The following is a 20,043-nucleotide window of genomic DNA, read 5'->3' on the forward strand; positions in this document are numbered from 1 at the left end:
ATACAGAACACTTTCTCGGATCATAAAGGAATGAAGTTGGAAATCAATAATAGGCAGAGTGCCAGAAAATTCACAAATACGTGGAGGCTCAACAACACACTCCTAAACAACGAGTGGGTCAAAGAAGAAATTGCTAGAGAAATTAGCAAATAACTCGAGGCGAATGAAAATGAAAACACAACATATCAAAACTTATGGGACGCAGCAAAGGCAGTGCTAAGAGGGAAATTTATTGCCCTAAATGCCTATATCAGAAAAGAAGAAAAGGCAAAAATGCAGGAATTAACTGTCCACTTGGAAGAACTGGAGAAAGAACAGCAAACTAATCCCAAAGCAAGCAAAAGGAAAGAAATAACAAAGATTAGAGCAGAAAAAATGAAATTGAAAACATGAAAACAATAGAGAAAATCAATAAGGCCAGAAGTTGGTTCTATGAGAAAATCAATAAGATTGATGGGCCCTTAGCAAGATTGACAAAAAGAAGAAGAGAGAGGATGCAAATAAATAAGATCAGAAATGGAAGAGGAGACATAACTACTGACCTCACAGAAATAAAGGAGGTAATAACAGGATACTATGAACAACTTTACACTAATAAACACAACAACTTAGATGAAATGGACAGGTTCCTGGAAAGACATGAACAACCAACTTTGACTCAAGAAGACATAGATGACCTCAACAAACCAATCACAAGTAAAGAAATTGAATCAGTCATTCAAAAGCTTCCTAAAAAGAAAAGTCCAGGACCAGACGGCTTCACATCTGAATTCTATCAAACATTCCAGAAAGAATTAGTACCAACTCTCCTCAAACTCTTCAAAAAAATCGAAGCGGAGGGAAAACTACCTAATTCATTCTATGAAGCCAACATCACCCTCATACCAAAACCAGGCAAAGATATTACAAAATAAGAAAACTACAGGCCAATCTCTCTAATGAATATAGATGCAAAAATCCTCAATAAAATTCTAGCAAATCGTATCCAACAACACATTAAAAGAATCATACATCATGACCAAGTAGGATTCATCCCAGGTATGCAAGGATGGTTCAACATAAGAAAATCAATTAACGTAATACACCACATCAACAAATCAAAGCAGAAAAATCACATGATCATCTCAATTGATGCAGAGAAGGCATTTGACAAGATTCAACATCCTTTCCTGTTGAAAACACTTCAAAGGATAGGAATACAAGGGAACTTCCTTAAAATGATAGAGAGAATATATGAAAAACCCACAGCTAATATCATCCTCAATGGGGAAAAATTGAAAACTTTCCCCCTAAGATCAGGAACAAGACAAGGATGTCCACTATCACCACTATTATTCAACATTGTGTTGGAGGTTCTAGCCAGAGCAATTCGACAAGAAAAAGAAATACAAGGCATCAAAATTGGAAAGGAAGAAGTAAAACTATCACTGTTTGCAGACGATATGATACTGTACGTCGAAAACCCGGAAAAATCCACAACAAAACTACTAGAGCTAATAAATGAGTACAGCAAAGTAGCAGGTTACAAGATCAACATTCAAAAATCTGTAGCATTTCTATACACTAGTAATGAACAAGCTGAGGGGGAAATCAAGAAACGAATCCCATTTACAATTGCAACTAAAAGAATAAAATACCTAGGAATAAATTTAACTAAAGAGACAAAAAACCTATACAAAGAAAACTACAAAAAACTGCTAAAAGAAATCACAGAAGACCTAAATAGATGGAAGGGCATACTGTGTTCATGGATTGGAAGACTAAATATAGTCAAGATGTCAATCCTACCTAAATTGATTTACAGATTCAATGCAATACCAATCAAAATCCCAACAACTTATTTTTCAGAAATAGAAAAACCAATAAGCAAATTTATCTGGAAGTGCAGGGTGCCCCGAATTGCTAAAAACATCTTGAGGAAAAAAAACGAAGCTGGAGGTCTTGCACTGCCTGACTTTAAGGCATATTATGAAGCCACAGTGGTCAAAACAGCATGGTATTGGCATAAAGATAGATATATCGACCAATGGAATCGAATAGAGTGCTCAGATATAGACCCTCTCATCTATGGACATTTGATCTTTGATAAGGCAGTCAAGCAAACTCACCTGGGACAGAACAGTTTCTTCAATAAATGGTGCCTAGAGAACTGGATATCCATATGCAAACGAATGAAAGAAGACCCATATCTCACACCCTACACAAAAGTTAACTCAAAATGGATCAAAGATCTAAACATTAGGTCTAAGACCATAAAACAGTTAGAGGAAAATGTAGGGAGATATCTTATGAAACTTACAATCGGAGGCGGTTTTATGGATCTTAGACCTAAAGCAAGAGCACTGAAGAAGGAAATAAATAAATGGGAACTCCTCAAAATTAAACACTTTTGTGCATCAAAGAACTTCATCAAGAAAGTAGAAAGACAGCCTACACAATGGGAAACAATATTTGGAAATGACATATCAGATAAAGGTCTAGTATCCAGAATTTATGAAGAGATTGTTCAACTCAACAACAAAAAGACAGCCAACCCAATTACAAAATGGGAAAAAGACTTGAACAGACACCTCTCAGAGGAGGAAATACAAATGGCCAAAAGGCACATGAAGAGATGCTCAATGTCCCTGGCCATTAGAGAAATGCAAATCAAAACCACAATGAGATATCATCTCACACCCACCAGAATGGCCATTATCAACAAAACAGAAAATGAAAGTGCTGGAGAGGATGCGGTGAAAGAGGCACACTTATCCTCTGTTGGTGGGAATGTCAAAGGGTGCAACCACTGTGGAAGACAGTTTGGCGGTTCCTCAAAAAGCTGAATATAGAATTGCCATACAACCCAGCAATACCATTGCTGGGAATCTACTCAAAGGAATTAAGGGCAAAAACTCAAACGGACATTTGCACACCAATGTGTATAGCAGCGTTATTTACAATTGCAAAGAGATGGAAACAGCCAAAATGTCCATCAACAGACGAGTGGCTAAACAAACTGTGGTATATACATACGATGGAATATTATGCAGCTTTAAGACAGGATAAAATTATGAAGCATGTAATAACATGGATGGACCTAGAGAACATTATGCTGAGTGAGTCTAGCCAAAAACTAAAAGACAAATACTGTATGGTCCCAATGATGTGAATCGACATTCGAGAATAAACTTGGAATATGTCATTGGTAACAGAGTTCAGCAGGAGTTAGAAACAGGGTAAGATAATGGGTAACTGGAGCTGATGGGATACAGACTGCGCAACAGGACTAGATACAAAAACTCAAAAATGGACAGCACAATAATACCTAATTGTAAAGTAATCATGTTAAAACACTGAATGAAGCTGCATCCGAGCTATAAGTTTTTGTTTTGTTTTGTTTTGTTCTTACTATTATTACTTTTATTTTTTTCTCTACATTAACATTCTACATCTTTTTCGGTTGTGTTGCTAGTTCTTCTAAACCGATGCAAATGTACTAAGAAATGATGATCATGCATCTATGTGATGATGTTAAGAATTACTGATTGCATATGTAGAATGGTATGATTTCTAAATGTTGGGTTAATTTCTTTTTTTCCGTTAATTAATAAAAAAAAAAAAAAAAGCCAATCCATCTCTGTTGTGTTGCATTCCGACAGCTAGCAAACTAGAACGATGTCATTTGAAAAAGATGTTTAGAAATAGCAAATCCACAGAGGATAAAAAGTAGAAGGTGAGAGGTTATCAGGGGATTGGGGGTGGAGAAGGAGGAGTTTATGTTTGATAGATGTGCAATGTGTGTAAATAAAATTTTAAAAAAGCAACCACTAAAATAACAACAACAGACTTGTGGTTAGAATTCATGATAAAAAGGCATGACAATGACTCAAACTTTTTTTAAACAGTCGTCTAAAGTCTATAAGATGTGACATTTCTTATATAATATACAGTAAATTTAAGTATTCTAATTCTAAGATGGTAATCTCACTGTTTTCTAAATAATAATATGGGGCACTTATTACTAGATTTTAAATTGCTTAAGGGCAGGGACTATTTCCTAGGGACCTTTGAAGTCACAGTGGCTAGGGTTGTGCCTGGCACATAAGTAAACTGAAGTGAACTGTTGGCATAGGTCAACTAATTCTATCTTTGCAGCAATATTATGAAGTAGATATTGCTATTTTCATTTCATATTTAAGGACACTGGAGCTCAAAAATGCCGACTTGCCTACTGTTAGTCAGTTTGGAATCCAAGGACTGCATGATTCCAGAGCTCATGTGATCCTTGCACACTGATCATGTTGCCTCCCAATTTCTTACCACTATCTCAGGCAACAAATGATTTGCCACTTGTTTAAAAAAATTTTAGAACATCAAAGAATTAAAGTGAAAATGCTCTACTAGAATTTTAGGCATGATTTATATCCATAAACATAAAAGACTACTATTTTTAACAATTTCAACACTAAAAATTAGAATGTGATCATCTCTGAGGAGAGGAAGCATTTTATTCATTCTCAGAGTCTACTGCATAACATCTAGAAGATACTCAAAAAGTCAAAGTTTATAGATGACCTATGAAGATTTCTACTTGAATTAGAAACATTTTTTTTTTGGTATGGTGGAGGTTACATTTCATTCTTTTTCCATGTGACTATCCTGTTATTGCAGCACGATTTTGTTGACTTTTTTTAGGGAGGGGGAGTGGGCCGGGAATTGAACCTGGGTCTCCTGCATGGCAGACGAGAATTCTACCACTGAACCACCCTTGCACCCCCAAATTAGAAACATTTTAAACTACACTAAATAGGTTTCTATGACAACTTGGGTCAGTGCAGAAAGTGAATTACCATGGGTGCTTGGTAATTTCAAAAAAACTATCGAATCTGATCCCACCAAACAACAACATAATTTGAGGAATTTATTCAAGGAATATCAAGGAATTTGTTTCAAGTTTAGCTACCAAAGGATATAATTTACAATAATATGCATGTCCTCAGAAACAATAACTTGTGTAACCCCTTACCATTCCCTCACCTGTGTAATACTGAAGACTAAAGAGACTTGGGAGGGAAAACCTGGGCTGCAGCACTGGGGGCTTTCCTGCTTCCTACCCTTTTGTATGACATTTTCAAGAGGGTAGGGTGGTTCCATGACATCTCACCACTACTACCCCAACCTACATAATTCTCATTTTATGCTCCCGTTTTTCTCTCTTGAAAGCAATATCATTCATTTAGAAGGTTTCCAAGTGCTCAGAAATACTCTAAATCAAATATCTGTAACTGTTTTGACACATATATTATTTTTATTAGCATTAATATTAACATTTTTTATGCTAAAGAATGTAAAACAAAGTATATCATTTACCTATTAAAACCAGGTTTTAATTTCCTTGGATTTTTTTACATGTATAGAAACTAATGCAAAATTAGTAAACCCTATAAATTTTGTATAGGGTTTTCTTATTTTGACAGATAAGAAATACAAAGTCAAAACTCTTCTGCCCTTTCTTTCATTCTGAACAGAGTTACTCAAAATGAAAGTAGATGAAAGTAGATAAAAGTCCTAATAGATCATACGACTGAACCCTCTTCTCAATCTCTATAGAGATGATTCTCCAAATCTCTTTAGCTCCAGCCTCTCTCCTGGGATCCAGATCCCTATCTTCTACCTGAGCAATTGAGTCAATCTGCCACTACTCTCTCAGCCCCAGGCTTAAGACTGAAGTCATCTCAGACTCACTGTTATTCCTTCTTTCCCAACATGTATTATTAATTTATAGCACACTTACATGACTCTTATAGCCAAGCACTGTTGTAAATGTTTCAGAAATAGTAACTAATTTAATTTTTGTAACACTCCATTATTATCTACATTTTACATCCTGGGAAACTGAGGCACAGAACGACCTTAAATAACTTTAAGGTTATACAAGAGTAAATGGCAGAATCTGGGATATGCTCCAGGGTCCCTGCTTTTTTTTTTTTTTTTTTTAATACATGGGCAGGCACCGGGAATCGAACCCGGGTCCTCAGGCCTGGCAGGCAAGCACTCTTACCTGCTGAGCCACCGTGGCCCTCCCCAGGGTCCCTGCTTTTAACCATCATACTGAGCTTCCTTTCCAAACCACTGCTAAGTTCATAACAGTCTACCTCAAAAATGGTCCTTACACCTGCACCTTCCTACTTCCAACATCACCATTACTTGAAGGCTTCATTATTTCTCTTTTCAACTGTAATAATCTTACTGCTCTCTCTAAATTCCTTCTCTTCCTAATTCAATTTATCCTTCCCAATGTTATCAAATTAAATAGCTTAGAGCACTGATATAATTATATTATGTTTTTGCTTAACAACCTTTAGTAGGTCCTCCACAACATGGCTTCAACTTACCACTTTTACCACCTACGTTTTCATCTGATCCATTAACTGAACAAGATTAATCTGAACAAGTCCTACACTTGCCCACTTCCTCTCATGCTGCTTCCTCTGCCTGTCTATGATGCTTTCAACTACTGCCCCTCCCTAACAAAGTCTTACACATCCGTGAAACCTTTCTTAATCTCTCCCACAAAGTCTTTCCCATTTAGATATATCTCTTTCTCTTGCCCTTAGTTCCTCTACAGCACTTACCTTTCCCTGGTTTAAAACATGCTTATTTATGACTTTCGTTTATTTTCCTTCTATATTGGGATATCTCTGAGAGCAATGGCTCTGTTTTATACATCCTGCTCCCTATAATGCCTAACAGAAGCTTGCACATAGTACATCCACATTAAAATGTATTAAATGAAATTGAACGTACAGGCTAGTTACCCTAATTCTCAACATAAGCGAATAGTAAAAAGCAAAAAAACCTCTTAAGGGAAAAAACAATATTTGAAATAAAGTTAATCCTTAAAAAAAAATAGGAAGGCACTAAAAACATTTGAGAATCCAGTGAATGACAGAGGCAGAAACTTTACAGACATACAGAGTGTAGAGGATGAAACCCTAACCCTTTGTACTACAGGATGAAAAATGAGTCAAATATGTGAATAGGCACATGCACAGAAAAGACTATTGACTAATGGGGCGTTACCTTGGCAACTGTTTGTTCAGCGATGGTGCTAGGCCGACGCTGGCGGGCATCAAGTCTCTGCTCCACAGGAAAACTGCTCCTATGTGATTTCAACCGCTCTACTAACAAGTAATAGATGGCAGCAAAATGGTTATAGCTCTTGTTCTGCAAAGACTAAAAAGAGAAAACAAATGCTGAAGGTAGGGACCCATAATAAAGCAATCCAATATCTATACTTTTCTAAAAAAAAGGGGGAAGAAATCATGTGTTCTTAGAAATACAGTGACAAGAAAGTATGCCTCAAAAAAATGAAAGCTGTTCCAGAATTTAGAATTAAAGAAAGAAAATTTCAAGCCTCTACTATTAATTATGGAGAGGGGTGATATCTTTAAATGACTTGGCTGATCTCTTTACATGAACAGGATCCATTTATTTTTCTGCATTCAGAGAAAACGCCTTCACTGTCCCATGCAGACATTCCCAATATTATCATATAGTCCCATTTCATAGCTGTCACTAGGATGTAAGCTCAGTCAGCATCCCGAGCCAGGAGGCTCTAATTCCATAGCTGCAACACAAGCCCAAACCTTCACAACTCTGAAGTGAATGATTAAAGTCTTTGGAGAGCTTTCTGATAATTATTTTGGGCTGAAGAATGACTCCTGGATGCTAGATCGAGAGACACTGTGTCGCTAATCTTAGGTAATGTTTTCCTCTTGTTTTTTTTACAGTCCTCCCCTCTCAAAACCTTGAAAATAAAGTTGTTTCTTAATTTTTCACATCTTTAGCCTGCCAGCTTTACTAATGTTCTAATGGAACAGAGAAACAACTGATCCTTTAGCTTAAAATTCCACCTGGAAGTCTGCATGAGGGCTGTGCACTGTATCACAGGCACAGAGCCCTCAGCAAAGATCAGCACACAGCCAAGCCCTCTCCCTGGCTGTTCAGGGGAGAAAAACACTGCGAGTACATCAGGGGCAAAGCAGGAAAGCCAGTTTGGTGTCACTTACGACAACAATGGGGGAAAAAGCAGATCAATCTGGAGCCTTGTTTTTTAATGGCAACCAAAGGGACATTTTGTATTCTTTCCTGTTATGCTTCCTCCTTAAAAACAGCATTTTTTACTGTGGTCTGTTTTGTGCTATTGTGGAAACATTAAAAAGTACGCATATCCTTTGAATATGCTACTAGAGGATAGAAATACTTTTTCTTCCTTGGCTCATGGCCTTCTCTGCTCTATGATCCCCAATGCTTCCAAATCAAGAATCTACATGTTTTTGTCTTCTAATTTTCTCCAGTTCACAATTTAAATGCAACTGACTTTAAGAAACCCAACTGATTTTCTTAATTGATGCCTACCCTTCTCCTTGTTTCCTGCTCAGCCCTCAGCCTTGTTCCGTATCTGCACATTTATTTTCCTTTTAAACTAGTTTAATACCTATATAAAACTTCATGCTTCATCTTGGAAGAAATGTTCTACTTTGTATTTGTTAAGCATTCATTCTTGTCTTTTTTGAATTTTCTGTACCCTCGTAGCTCTTGATTTTTTTAAAACATTTTAAATGGAGCAGTTGTACGTTTACAGAAAAAATCATGCAGGAAGTGCAGACTTCCCATTTCCCCACCCCACACAGTTTCCCCTATTACTAACATTTTGCATTGGTGTGGTATCTTTGTTACAATTCATGAAACATTATTACTGTAATTATGTTATTAACTTGAGAATACTGTTTACATTGTGTTGTACAGTTCTAGGGGTTTGGGGTATGTGTGTGGTAACTGAGATACAACCTAAAATTTCCCTTTCAAATATATAATTCAGTGGTGCTAATTACATATGCAAAATTTTGTCTCAATCTCCATCAGCCATTGCTAAAACTTTTCCATTACCCCAAAAGACTTTTACACTGAAGAAAAGCAAACATATTGTGCCAGTTTAAATTTGTGTGTATACCCAGGAAAGCCATGTCCTTTCATCCTCATTCAATATTTCTGGGTGGGATCTTTTTGGTGTTTCCATGGAGATGTGACCCACCCAATTGTGGGTGGTAACCTTTGACTGGATGGTTTCCATGGAGATGTGTCTGTGCCCATTCAGGGTGAGGTCCCTTGCTGGAGCCCTTTAAGAGTGAACCATTTTGGAAAAAAGCATTAGAGCCACCAGAACTGACAGAACAAACAGAACAAACAGAGTCCACACAACTTCATTTGGAGATGAAGAAAGAAAATACCCCCAGGGGAGTTCATGAAACCAGAAGTTGGGAGAGAAAGCTAGCAGAAATTGTTGCCATGCGGATCCCAACTGAGAGAAACCCTGAAATTTATCAGCCTTTCTTGAGTGAAGACAACCTCTTGTTGGTGCCTTAATTTGGACATTTTCACAGTCTTAGAACTGTAAACTTGTAGCTTAATAAATCCTTCTTTTAAAAAGCCATTGCATGGGTGGGCCATGGTGGCTTAGTAGCAGAGTTCTCGCCTGCCATGCCGGAGACCCAGTTTCAATTCCTAGTGCCTGCCCATGTAAAGAAAAAAAAGCCATTCTGTTTCTGGTATATCACATTCCAATAGCTTAGTAACTAGACACATATATAGTGTCTCAGGTAATCTTTAGGAAAAATTGAATAGTACACTGAGGTGCTGGTGATGGACCTTTAAAAGAACAGGCTGACAGGTATGCATATGACATGACATTTCAAGTTACTAAGTATAACGGAATCTTAACATAGCTTGAGTCAAATCTGTGGTCACTTTACCTCAATGGTTTTCTGTTGATCTATTCCAAGGCCGTGCATCAATCGCAGAACCTGTTCATTAAACTCGCCAATGGATGGCTCATTTTCTTGCCCTTGTGGATAGAGTACAGGTCTCTGTATAGGAACTTCTACTAGCATCCATTTATGCTCCTTGATTTGAGCTATGGTTAGTCGTTTGGATGGGTCAAGGACCAACATCCTTCGAATAAGATGTTCACAATCTAGAGAAAACATGTTACAAAAGGCACATCAATCACCTTGCACTTGCGTTTATTTGCCTGACTCATGTGACTTTGGGCAGTGGCTTTCATCTTTGTATCTTCCACAGTGTCTTCTACAGAGCAGGGATTAAAATGAATAAATCAACACATGAAAGCTACTTATATTTGTCAAGTTCACATTATGGACAAATGTTTAAGGAAAACAGGAGGTTGTGGGTCTATCCAATTCTGTGCTAAATGAATCTTTCTACTAACTGAGTTTCTTAACTGAAAATTAATATCTAGTCACAGATTTTGATTTGACTTAAGGAAAAAAAAAACATTCTTAGACTGTAAATAATAAACTGATCCTCAGTCACCTGAGAGGCTAACACATTAAAGCTATATAATGGAGGCAAACAGCTCTCCAACATACTGTTGGTTTTTTCCACATCAGTATAGCTGATAAAAATGTAGGTAAAACATTGTTTACTTCTGATTATACTACCAAACTATACTGCTGCCACTTTGGGCACTAGCTTATTCTCTGAGTTGACATCACGCTCCTCACTGCCCCCTTATAAGATAATCTTCTATCACTCACTATGTGTCAGGCACTGTGCTAAGAGCTTTATATAGAGCAATTTAATTAACTCTCACAACACCCCCAAGGGCTGGATCTATTGCTATTTCCATTTTACAGATGAGGAAACTGAAGCCAGGGTTGAACACTCTGAGTGGTGGACCTGGATTAAATCCAGGCAGTCGGGCTCCAGAGTCTATGCTCTTAATTACAAAAGAACTACTCCTAAGGGTTTACTAGGAACAAAAGAGTTAAGGATAATAACCAAAACTAAACTATGGAGTAAAGGTAACCTGCCTCTGAGGTAACAACCTAATACAAGGCTGGTGCAGATTATGGCATTTCGTCCTAATTCAACAGTTTTGCCATTTGGCTTTTAATTCAATTAAAAAATTTTAAGTCTGCAGCTTCCTACCAAAGGAAAAAGGAAAATTCATTTCATACTGAGCAAAATGGTGTGAATCTTTATCTATGATATGCTCTTCTAAGTCTAAAATAAACTGGGGACATTTATAGACTCAGAGTGAATGGGAAGACTTGTGCTGTTAATCTGGGAAACTGATTCTGTTTTCAGTTACAAGTAGGAAGGCTGGAATTTGTCTCACCTACATCGAGGGGGCTGCTTCTTTCTGTGGTATTTAAAGTAACTCAGTCACTTTATTTGACACACAAACTCTTAGAAAAAGGGAAGCTTTTGCCTAGGTATTTAATTCAGAGCTCAAATTCTGTAAAACACAATTAGTAAGATGAATACGTTACCTTCTGACATGAAATATGGAATCCGAAATCTTCCTTCCAGGACCCTCTGCCTCAAAATTGGAAGAGTAGGGCCATCAAAAGGCAGAGCCCCACAGACCAGGACATAAAGAACAACTCCCATGCTCTAGGGAAGAAAACAGTCCAGTCACTTTTCTACCAAGAGCTTCAAACACTCTGTGGTTTCCATCCTCACGTTTCTTAAAATCATAGGAAAGATTCCTATCTGAGTCTAGTATTTTTTCAGAATTTGAAAAAATCTGAAATGCTTACTACTGCAACAAAGTACCCTATAATGAATACCAAAAGCTCTGAATTTAATCATTTGATTGCTATTTGACTTTAAATTATTGCTGCTATTAGGATAACATGTCCCTAGATATCCTTTCTTAGGGGTCCTATTCAAGATGCTCTAAGTACAGTCCAGTGGATAGGGAAATATGAAATATTGCCCAAGGGTTAGGTACCAAAAAGCTATTAAGATGGGCCAGAGTACCAAGTATTATCATTAAAGATGCATTTAACACAGCAAAGCAAAGAAATACCCAAATATCCAGCTGTGGTCCTTCATACTGCTGCCCTTCAAAGACTTCCGGGGCTGCGTAAGGGGGGCTGCCACACCATGTTGCCAGGAGTTCACCGCTTTTAAAGAAATTTCCAAAACCGAAATCTAGTGGGATGGAAATAAATGTTACTTTAATCTATGCTCTCAAACTATACTGAGTTTCTCTGTAATGAATTTTATTATAATATACAATATTAACAATATGGCCACTTTTTGCTCTGCGAGGACTAGGATGCCAGCTGGTTTGTGATGTTTCCCTAGCACTTCAGCATGATGATCAGCAAATAGTGAAGTACCCAATATATATTTGTTGAATGAGTGAAATCAAGTTTTCTTCTCAAAGAAAGTAACTGAGAGACTGGAAAAAGAGCTTAAATGAATTTTTAGGGCTGAAAGAAAATCCTTTGGTGTGGATAATCAATGTGAATGTGATAATCTTAGAATTTCAGTTCTCATGATTGATCAATAGTTCTATTTTGTATGGTCTATAAGATAAGAAACAAATGACAGAACTTGATATTTACTTAAATATAACCTGGTGACTGACTGCTCTTACAAGCTATTACCCCAGGGTAGGAGGATATAACCTTATACAGCAACTGAGGCCAGGGCTTTCTAAGTAACAACTAAGTGTGGGTCTATACATCCAGATATAGGCAAATACCATCTAAACATGGCCCAGCAATGGGCCACCTATCACCAGGATCACTTATGTGTTCATTTATGGAATATGGTGGCATTATACCTCCACACAGTAAATGGTCTTCCCTTTATAATCTGAGTCACAGTGAATCTACAGTTTGATACCCAGACTGCACACTCTGGAAACACAGTACTGAGATGCCTTTGATACACATGAAAATTAAGCTAAAGGACAAATTCAGCTAGCTTTGGTACAAATGTAAGCTTACATTCTTTTCCTAAATCTTCACACAGTCTCACAGTCTTACTGAAGAAATTAATTCCTACTATTTTGCATGTTACATTTATTTTGTCTAGCATTGTTCCACACTCCTGACTGAATCAGTGACATTGCCTTAGTAACAGGAACTGGCTCTAAGTTGGCACACCGTGCTGCAAGGACGGTAAAGCTTTATGAGATGCCCCAAGGGGGTATGGATCAAGTCTCTAGTGCCAGACCTACTAGTTGTGTGACTTTGAATCAGTGTTTCTGAGTCTTAGTTCCCCAACTGTAATGTTGAAAAAATAAATATACCTAGTCAGCAGGTTGGCGCGAGGATCAAATTAGTTAGTGTAAATGCACAAGCACTCTATTCCTACCTTGAGACGATGCATGTATCTGTCCACTTTGTTAGCTATTTAGACTTTCGAACTAGGGACAAGCAGCAATAACAGTAATAACAATAACAATCCCCACCACAGCTTCATGGAAGTTGGGGAAAACAAGAGATTTCCAGTTTTGTCACTTTCTAGTTTCAAGTTTTCTAGGTAAATTATTTAACTTCTCTGAACCTTAGTTTCTTTGTCTATAAATACGGGAATACCAGCAACCCAGAATGGATATTGCAAGGATTAAATGAGATTAAAATGCAAAGTGCCTAAAACACAATAGTTGTAAAATGTCACATTCTGTCTCCTTCTGTAAAACTATTACCATCAACTATTGTCATTCTGAGAAAAAGGCCCTAGAAATACACCAGAGGAAGTGCAGAGGGAGCTTGAGGGTACAGAAGAGAAAAGAGGGTGCACCCAGGAAAGAGCCTCAGGTACCCTAACTAAGTTTGGTGGAACAACACTGTGGTCAGTCCTTGATTGGAATATGAGACAAAGAGGATGCCAAGGAGATCTTTTTCTCCCTTCACAATGTGACCTTGGTTCTGTCTTATGCTCTGTTTCCAAAATAACTATCAGAGGACTTATTTTCTAAATTCCACCTCTATAACTAACCACTCAAATCTCAAATCACATTGTAAGTCATATGTACATATAGATACATTTCTAATTTTCCAGAAAAAGCACAATTTCAATCAAGGACAAGATAGTCATTTAACGTCTAAAGAAGAAAATATTAATTTCTTCTCATACAGAAGAGCATAAGAAGCTCAGGGATGTGTGTTTGGAGATTCTGAAAGTTTCAGTAAATGCTACACCATAAGCATATATGATGAGTTTTAACTATGTATGTTGCTCCAAATAGTGTTGTAAAGTTTTAATGTCTCAAAGTTTCAAAGAGTCATTACAGAGCTACTTCATTCTGAACTTACCCACAGTCTGGTGAAAATGAAATTAAAGGAGTGACAGGACAGTGGCCTGTAAGGAAGGCAGCCTGGCCTCCACTGCCCTCAGCTCTCTCACTGGTACACTTTATAGGCAAAAGCACAAAGAGCTAAGAAAGAATCCAAGTGCTTGTGGATGCTTTTCATATCTAGGATGAAGAAAGTTTTCTGTGAACTTCCAGAAAGAACAGTACTAAGCAACACTTTACTTCTATTTTTTGTAGATAAATGAGGAAGATAGAAGACTTGAGTCTGTGGGAACATTCTTTTCAAAACACTGAGAAAACTGTTCCAATGTCACATATGCAGATGTCTTCAATAACCCTGCCAAAACACTTAAAAAATGGTATTTTTAATCATCTGATGTATTGGTTAAGGAAGACTTTGGAGTCAGGAAGATCTGGGTTCAAATCCTGGGTATATGACTTCTCTGAGCCTTAGTTTCCTTATTTGCAAAATGGGGACAATACCTAAACTTCATAAGGTTGTTGGACTACTGATAAAAAGAGATGATGAGGGGGGCCAAGATGGCAGCTTAGTAATGTGTACGCGTTTTAGTTCATCCTCCAGAGCAACTACTAAATAACCAGAAACAGTACAGGACAGCTCTCAGAGCCATGACAGTGACCGGACACACAGCGTACCCCACTCTGGACCAGCTGGATCGGCTGCGAGTCTCCGGAACAGTGAGTTCCCCAAGCCGCGCGCAGTTCCCCAAGCCGCGTGCAGATCCCCAAACTGTGGCAGCCGGTGCCCCTCCCCCACAGGCAGCTTCCTGGAGGGAAAGGAAAGAGTCTCTAACAGTAGCAGGGACTGAGTCCAACCAAACACCAATAGTGGCATTAATAAACAAATTCTGACTACTAAAATTAGGCCCCCAGCTCAGGCGAAACTGGTCAAGGCGGAGGTCGCCTATTGGGCTAACCGAAAAAGAGGAAAGGGGAAAACCAGCCTACAACCTTTCCTCTGTTTCCACCACGCCCCCAGCAGGGAGAACCTTCCAAAGTTAAAGGAGCCACAACATCTTTTGCTGGTGGGACCCGCAGACAGACAAGCGCCACATACTGGGGAGGATAAGAAAAACAGAGCCCAGAGACTCCACAGGAAAGTCTTTCAACCTGCTGGGTCTCACACTCAGGGAAAACTGACGCAGGTGATTCCTTCCCCCTGAAAGGAGGCCAGCTTAGTCAGGGAAAACCCAGTTGGAGTCTGTAATACCTATGTAGACCCTCCTAAGGGTGGGGAGGGAAAAGGCACCTTACAAGCAGGACAAGAAACAAGAAAACAAGAACTGAAAAATTACCCTCTGTTAAACAAAACGTAAGCTAGAGGCCCAGAAAAAGCTGAAATGAAGGTCAATGAACAGATAGACAACAAACTCATCTAGCAAGAAAACCCTAGGTAAGATAAGTGAAAGCAATCTCCAGAATAAACTAATTAAGGTAATTAAATATCCAGATGCCAGCAAAAATTAACAAATCACACCAGGAAAATTGAAGATATGGCCCAGCCAAAGGAACAAACCAATAGTTCAAATGAGATACAGGAGCTGAGACAACTAAGTCTGAATATACGAACAGAAATGGAAAACCTCTTCAAAAACCAAATCAATGAACTGAGGGAGGACATGAAGAAGGCAAAGAATGAACAAAAAGAAGAAATGGAAAGTCTAAAAAAACAAATCACAGAGCTTATGGGAATGAAAGGTACAGTAGAAGAGATGAAAAAAACAATGGAAACCTACAATGGTAGATTTCAAGAGACAGAAGTTAGAATTAGTGAACTGGAGGATGGAACATCTGAAATCCAAAAAGAAACAGAAACTATAGGGAAAAGAATGGAAAAATATGAGCAGGGGCTCAGGGAATTGAATGATAATATGAAGCGCACAAATATACATGTTGTGGGTGTCTCGGAAGGAGAAGAGAAGGGAAAAGGAGGAGAAAAACTAATAGAAGAAATTATCACTGAAAATTTCCCAACTCTTATGAAAGACCTAAAATTACAGATCCAAGAAGTGCAGTGCACCCCAAAGAGAATAGATCCAAATACACGTTCTCCAAGACACTTACTAGTTAGAATGTCAGAGGTCAAAGAGAAAGAGAGGATTTTGAAAGCAGCAAGAGAAAAGCAATCCATCACATACAAGGGAAACCCAATAAGACTATGTGTAGATTTCTCAGCAGAAACCATGGAGGCTAGAAGACAGTGGGATGATATATTTAAATTACTAAAAGAGAAAAACTGCCAACCAAGAATTCTATATCTAGCAAAATTGTTCTTCAAAAATGAGGGAGAAATTAAAACATTTTCAGACAAAAAGTCACTGAGAGAATTTGTGACTAAGAGACCAGTTCTGCAAGAAATACTAAAGGGAGCACCAGAGACAGATATGAAAAGACAGAAGAGAGAGGTATGGAGAAGAGTGTAGAAAGAAGGAAAATTAGATATGATATATAAAATACAAAAGGCAAAATGGTAGAGGAAAGTACTACCCAAACAGTAATAACACTAAATGTTAATGGACTGAACTTCCCAATCAAAAGACATAGACTGACAGAATGGATTAAAAAACAGGATCCTTCTATATGCTGTCTACAGAAAACACATCTTAGACCCAAAGATAAACATAGGTTGAAAGTGAAAGGTTGGGAAAAGATATTTCATGCAAATAACAACCAGAAAAGAGCAGGAGTAGCTATACTAATATCCAACAAATTAGACTTCAAATGTAAAACAGGTAAAAGAGACAAAGAAGGATACTATCTACTAATAAAAGGAACAATTCAACAAGAAGACATAACAATCATAAATATTTATGCACCGAACCAGAATGCCCCAAAATATGTGAGGCATACACTGCAAATACTGAAAAGGGAAATAGACACATCTACCATAATAGTTGGAGACTTCAACTCCCCGCTCTCATCAATGGACAGAACATCTAGACAGAGGATCAATAAAGAAACAGAGAATTTGAATATTACAATAAATGAGCTAGACTTAACGACATTTATAGGACATTACATCCCACAACAGCAGGATACACCTTTTTCTCAAGTGCCCATGGATCATTCTCAAAGACAGACCATATGCTGGGTCACAAAGCAAGTCTCAACAAATTTAAAAAGATTGAAATCATACAGAACACTTTCTCGGATCATAAAGGAATGAAGTTGGAAATCAATAATAGGCAGAGTGCCAGAAAATTCACAAATACGTGGAGGCTCAACAACACACTCTTAAACAACCAGTGGGTCAAGGAAGAAATTACAAGAGAAATTAGTAAATATCTCAAAGTGAATGAAAATGAAAACACAACATATCAAAACCTATGGGACGCAGCAAAGGCAGTGCTAAGAGGGAAATTTATTGCCCTAAATGCCTATATCAAAAAAGAAGAAAGGGCAAAAATTAGGGAATTAACTGTCCACTTGGAAGAACTGGAGAAAGAACAGCAAACTAACCCCAAAGCAAGCAAAAGGAAAGAAATAACAAAGATTAGAGCAGAAATAAATGAAATTGAGAACATGAAAACAATAGAGAAAATCAATAAGACCAGAAGTTGGTTCTATGAGAAAATCAATAAGATTGATGGGCCCTTAGCAAGATTGACAAAAAGAAGAAGAGAGAGGACGCAAATAAATAAGATCAGAAATGGAAGAGGAGACATAATCACTGACCTCACAGTTTTATTCATACACCATAAATCTACTCAAAATGTACAATCAATGGCTCTTGGGGTATAATCACAAAGTTATGCATTCACCACTAAAATCAATTTGAGAATATTCTCATTACTCAAAAAAACACAAAAACAAAACCAAAAACATCCCACACCCCTTATAACCTCCATTATCAATGCTTAGCAACCTTATTAAAAATCTTATCCATGAGGCTGGAGGGAATTGCCTGAAAATGTAGTGCTGTGTTCCAGTAGCCATGTTTCTTGATTATGTTTGAACAATGATATAGCTTTCACAATGAGACTCTGTGAATGTGAAAACCTTATGTCTGATGCTCCTTTTAGCTACTATATCAACAGAAGAGTAGAACATATGGAATAAAAATAAATAATAGGGGGAACAAATGTTAAAATAAATTCAGTTTGAAATAGTGGTAAATGAAAGCTAGGGGTAAGGGGTATGGTATGTATAGTTTTTTTTCTCTATTATCATTTTATTTCTTTTTCTGTTGTCTTTTTATTTCTTTTTCTAAATTGATGCAAATGTACTAAGAAATGATGAATATGCAACTGTGACGATATTAAGAATTACTGATTATATATGTAGAATGGAATGATTTCTAAATGTTTTGTTTGTTAATTTTTTTAATTAATAAAAAAAGTTAAAAAAAAAGAGACGATATACACTGCTTTAGGTATGATATTGAAACATAGTAGGTGCTCAACAGATAATAATAACGATATAGGTGCTATATCATTATTATTTTTATTGTTTTACTTATTTGTCTTCCTGAATAGACTTGAGCGTAGAAAATTGGGAAATGAGACAGGTGTGTAGTCACAGCACTTAGCATAATGTCTGTAGACAACAGGTATTTAATAAATGTTTCCTGAATGAATATGTTTTCATTGTTATCACTTTTAAAAGTGCTTACTGTGTGCCAGGAACTCACCTAACATTTCTGAAGATGATCTCATTTACTCTTCTTAATAACCCTATGAGGTATCCTTATTTTACATAACAGTGAGGGTAGAAAATTAAGTACCTTGCCAGAGGTTATACATTTAGTTACTAAGCAAAAGAACTGGAGCAGAAACCAGGTCTGATTACAGAGCCTTCACTGTTAATTGTCTTTCCCTGGCACAGTGATATATACTATTTTTGAGCAATTTAATAATTGTCAGTTCAAAGAAGTGGCAATGGAAAGGCACTTAAAAAATAAAAGCCTTTCTACTTCTTCATGGGAAACTGGATGATTTGCTTCATTCAGTCTGTAGCCTTCTGCCTAAAAGCACACAGTGAAGTGAGGTGAACAAGAGGGATGAAATATAAAAATGGCACAACTATGCAAGATTTGTTTATCACCACTTATTCAAATTGGAATGGCTACAATCATGCTTCATCAAACTAACCAAATTCTTTCATACCTTCTCTCAACACGGGCATGCTATACATGTGTCAACTACTGTGTAAACTCAGAGAATAAAAAGACACCCCCAAAAGACTTTTGGAAAACGTCATTAAAAACAATCACTTGGGCACTCCTTTCTCTATGCCAGATGCAAATCAGACCTGGCCTTGCTGGAAAGAAAACGTCCTTCTAGTTTAATGTCTTCTAATTCTCTGATCTGGAAGTTAATATCTAAAGCTATGGCTGCTACATTCCTCAAACATTGCTTAAATATTTCTAAAAATTAATTTATTTTTAATGTTTAAAAATATTTATATACCTTTGTTTCAACTACTGAAAAAATATTATAACTATATTATTGATACCCCAAAGTTTAAGGGTTACTGTGTTGTACAGTCCTTTGGCTTTTAAAATTTTTTATTCTAGTAACAGATATGCAAACCTAAAATTAGTCCCTTTAAGCCTCATTCAAATATACAATTCTGTACTGTAATTATATTCCCCATTACCACCAACCATTTTCAAAACTCTTTCATTGCCCCAAACAAACTCTGCAGCAAGTAAGCATTAATTCTTCATTTCCTAACCCCCACCCCAGTTACTGGAACCTGTTATTCTAGTTTCTGACTCTATGAATTTACTTATTCAAATTACTTTATATTAGTGCCATGATGCAATAGTTGTCCTTTTGTGTCTGGCTTATTTCATGCAACATGATGTCTTCAAGGTTCTCCATGTTGTTGTATGTATCAGAATTTCATTGCTTTTTATGGCTGAATAATATTCCATTGTGCATATATGACATTTT

The 20,043-nt window shown here is 37.2% G+C and overlaps 1 protein-coding gene across 3 annotated transcripts in view; it reads right to left on the bottom strand.

Moving 5' to 3' along the window:
- Nucleotides 1–20,043, bottom strand: part of SIK2 (salt inducible kinase 2) — a 157,121-nt gene that overhangs the window by 22,695 nt on the left and 114,383 nt on the right. For all 3 annotated transcript variants that reach the window (XM_077112978.1, XM_077112977.1, XM_077112976.1), the window contains exons 5-8: nt 11,882–12,006; nt 11,340–11,463; nt 9,798–10,018; nt 7,066–7,218 (exon numbers count right to left, since the gene is read on the bottom strand). In XM_077112978.1, coding sequence (XP_076969093.1) covers nt 7,066–7,218; nt 9,798–10,018; nt 11,340–11,463; nt 11,882–12,006 — 623 coding nt within the window. The remainder of the gene's footprint in view (nt 1–7,065; nt 7,219–9,797; nt 10,019–11,339; nt 11,464–11,881; nt 12,007–20,043) is intronic.

This window comes from Tamandua tetradactyla, chromosome 8 (genome assembly GCF_023851605.1).
Source record: "Tamandua tetradactyla isolate mTamTet1 chromosome 8, mTamTet1.pri, whole genome shotgun sequence".
Lineage (NCBI taxonomy): Eukaryota > Metazoa > Chordata > Mammalia > Pilosa > Myrmecophagidae > Tamandua > Tamandua tetradactyla.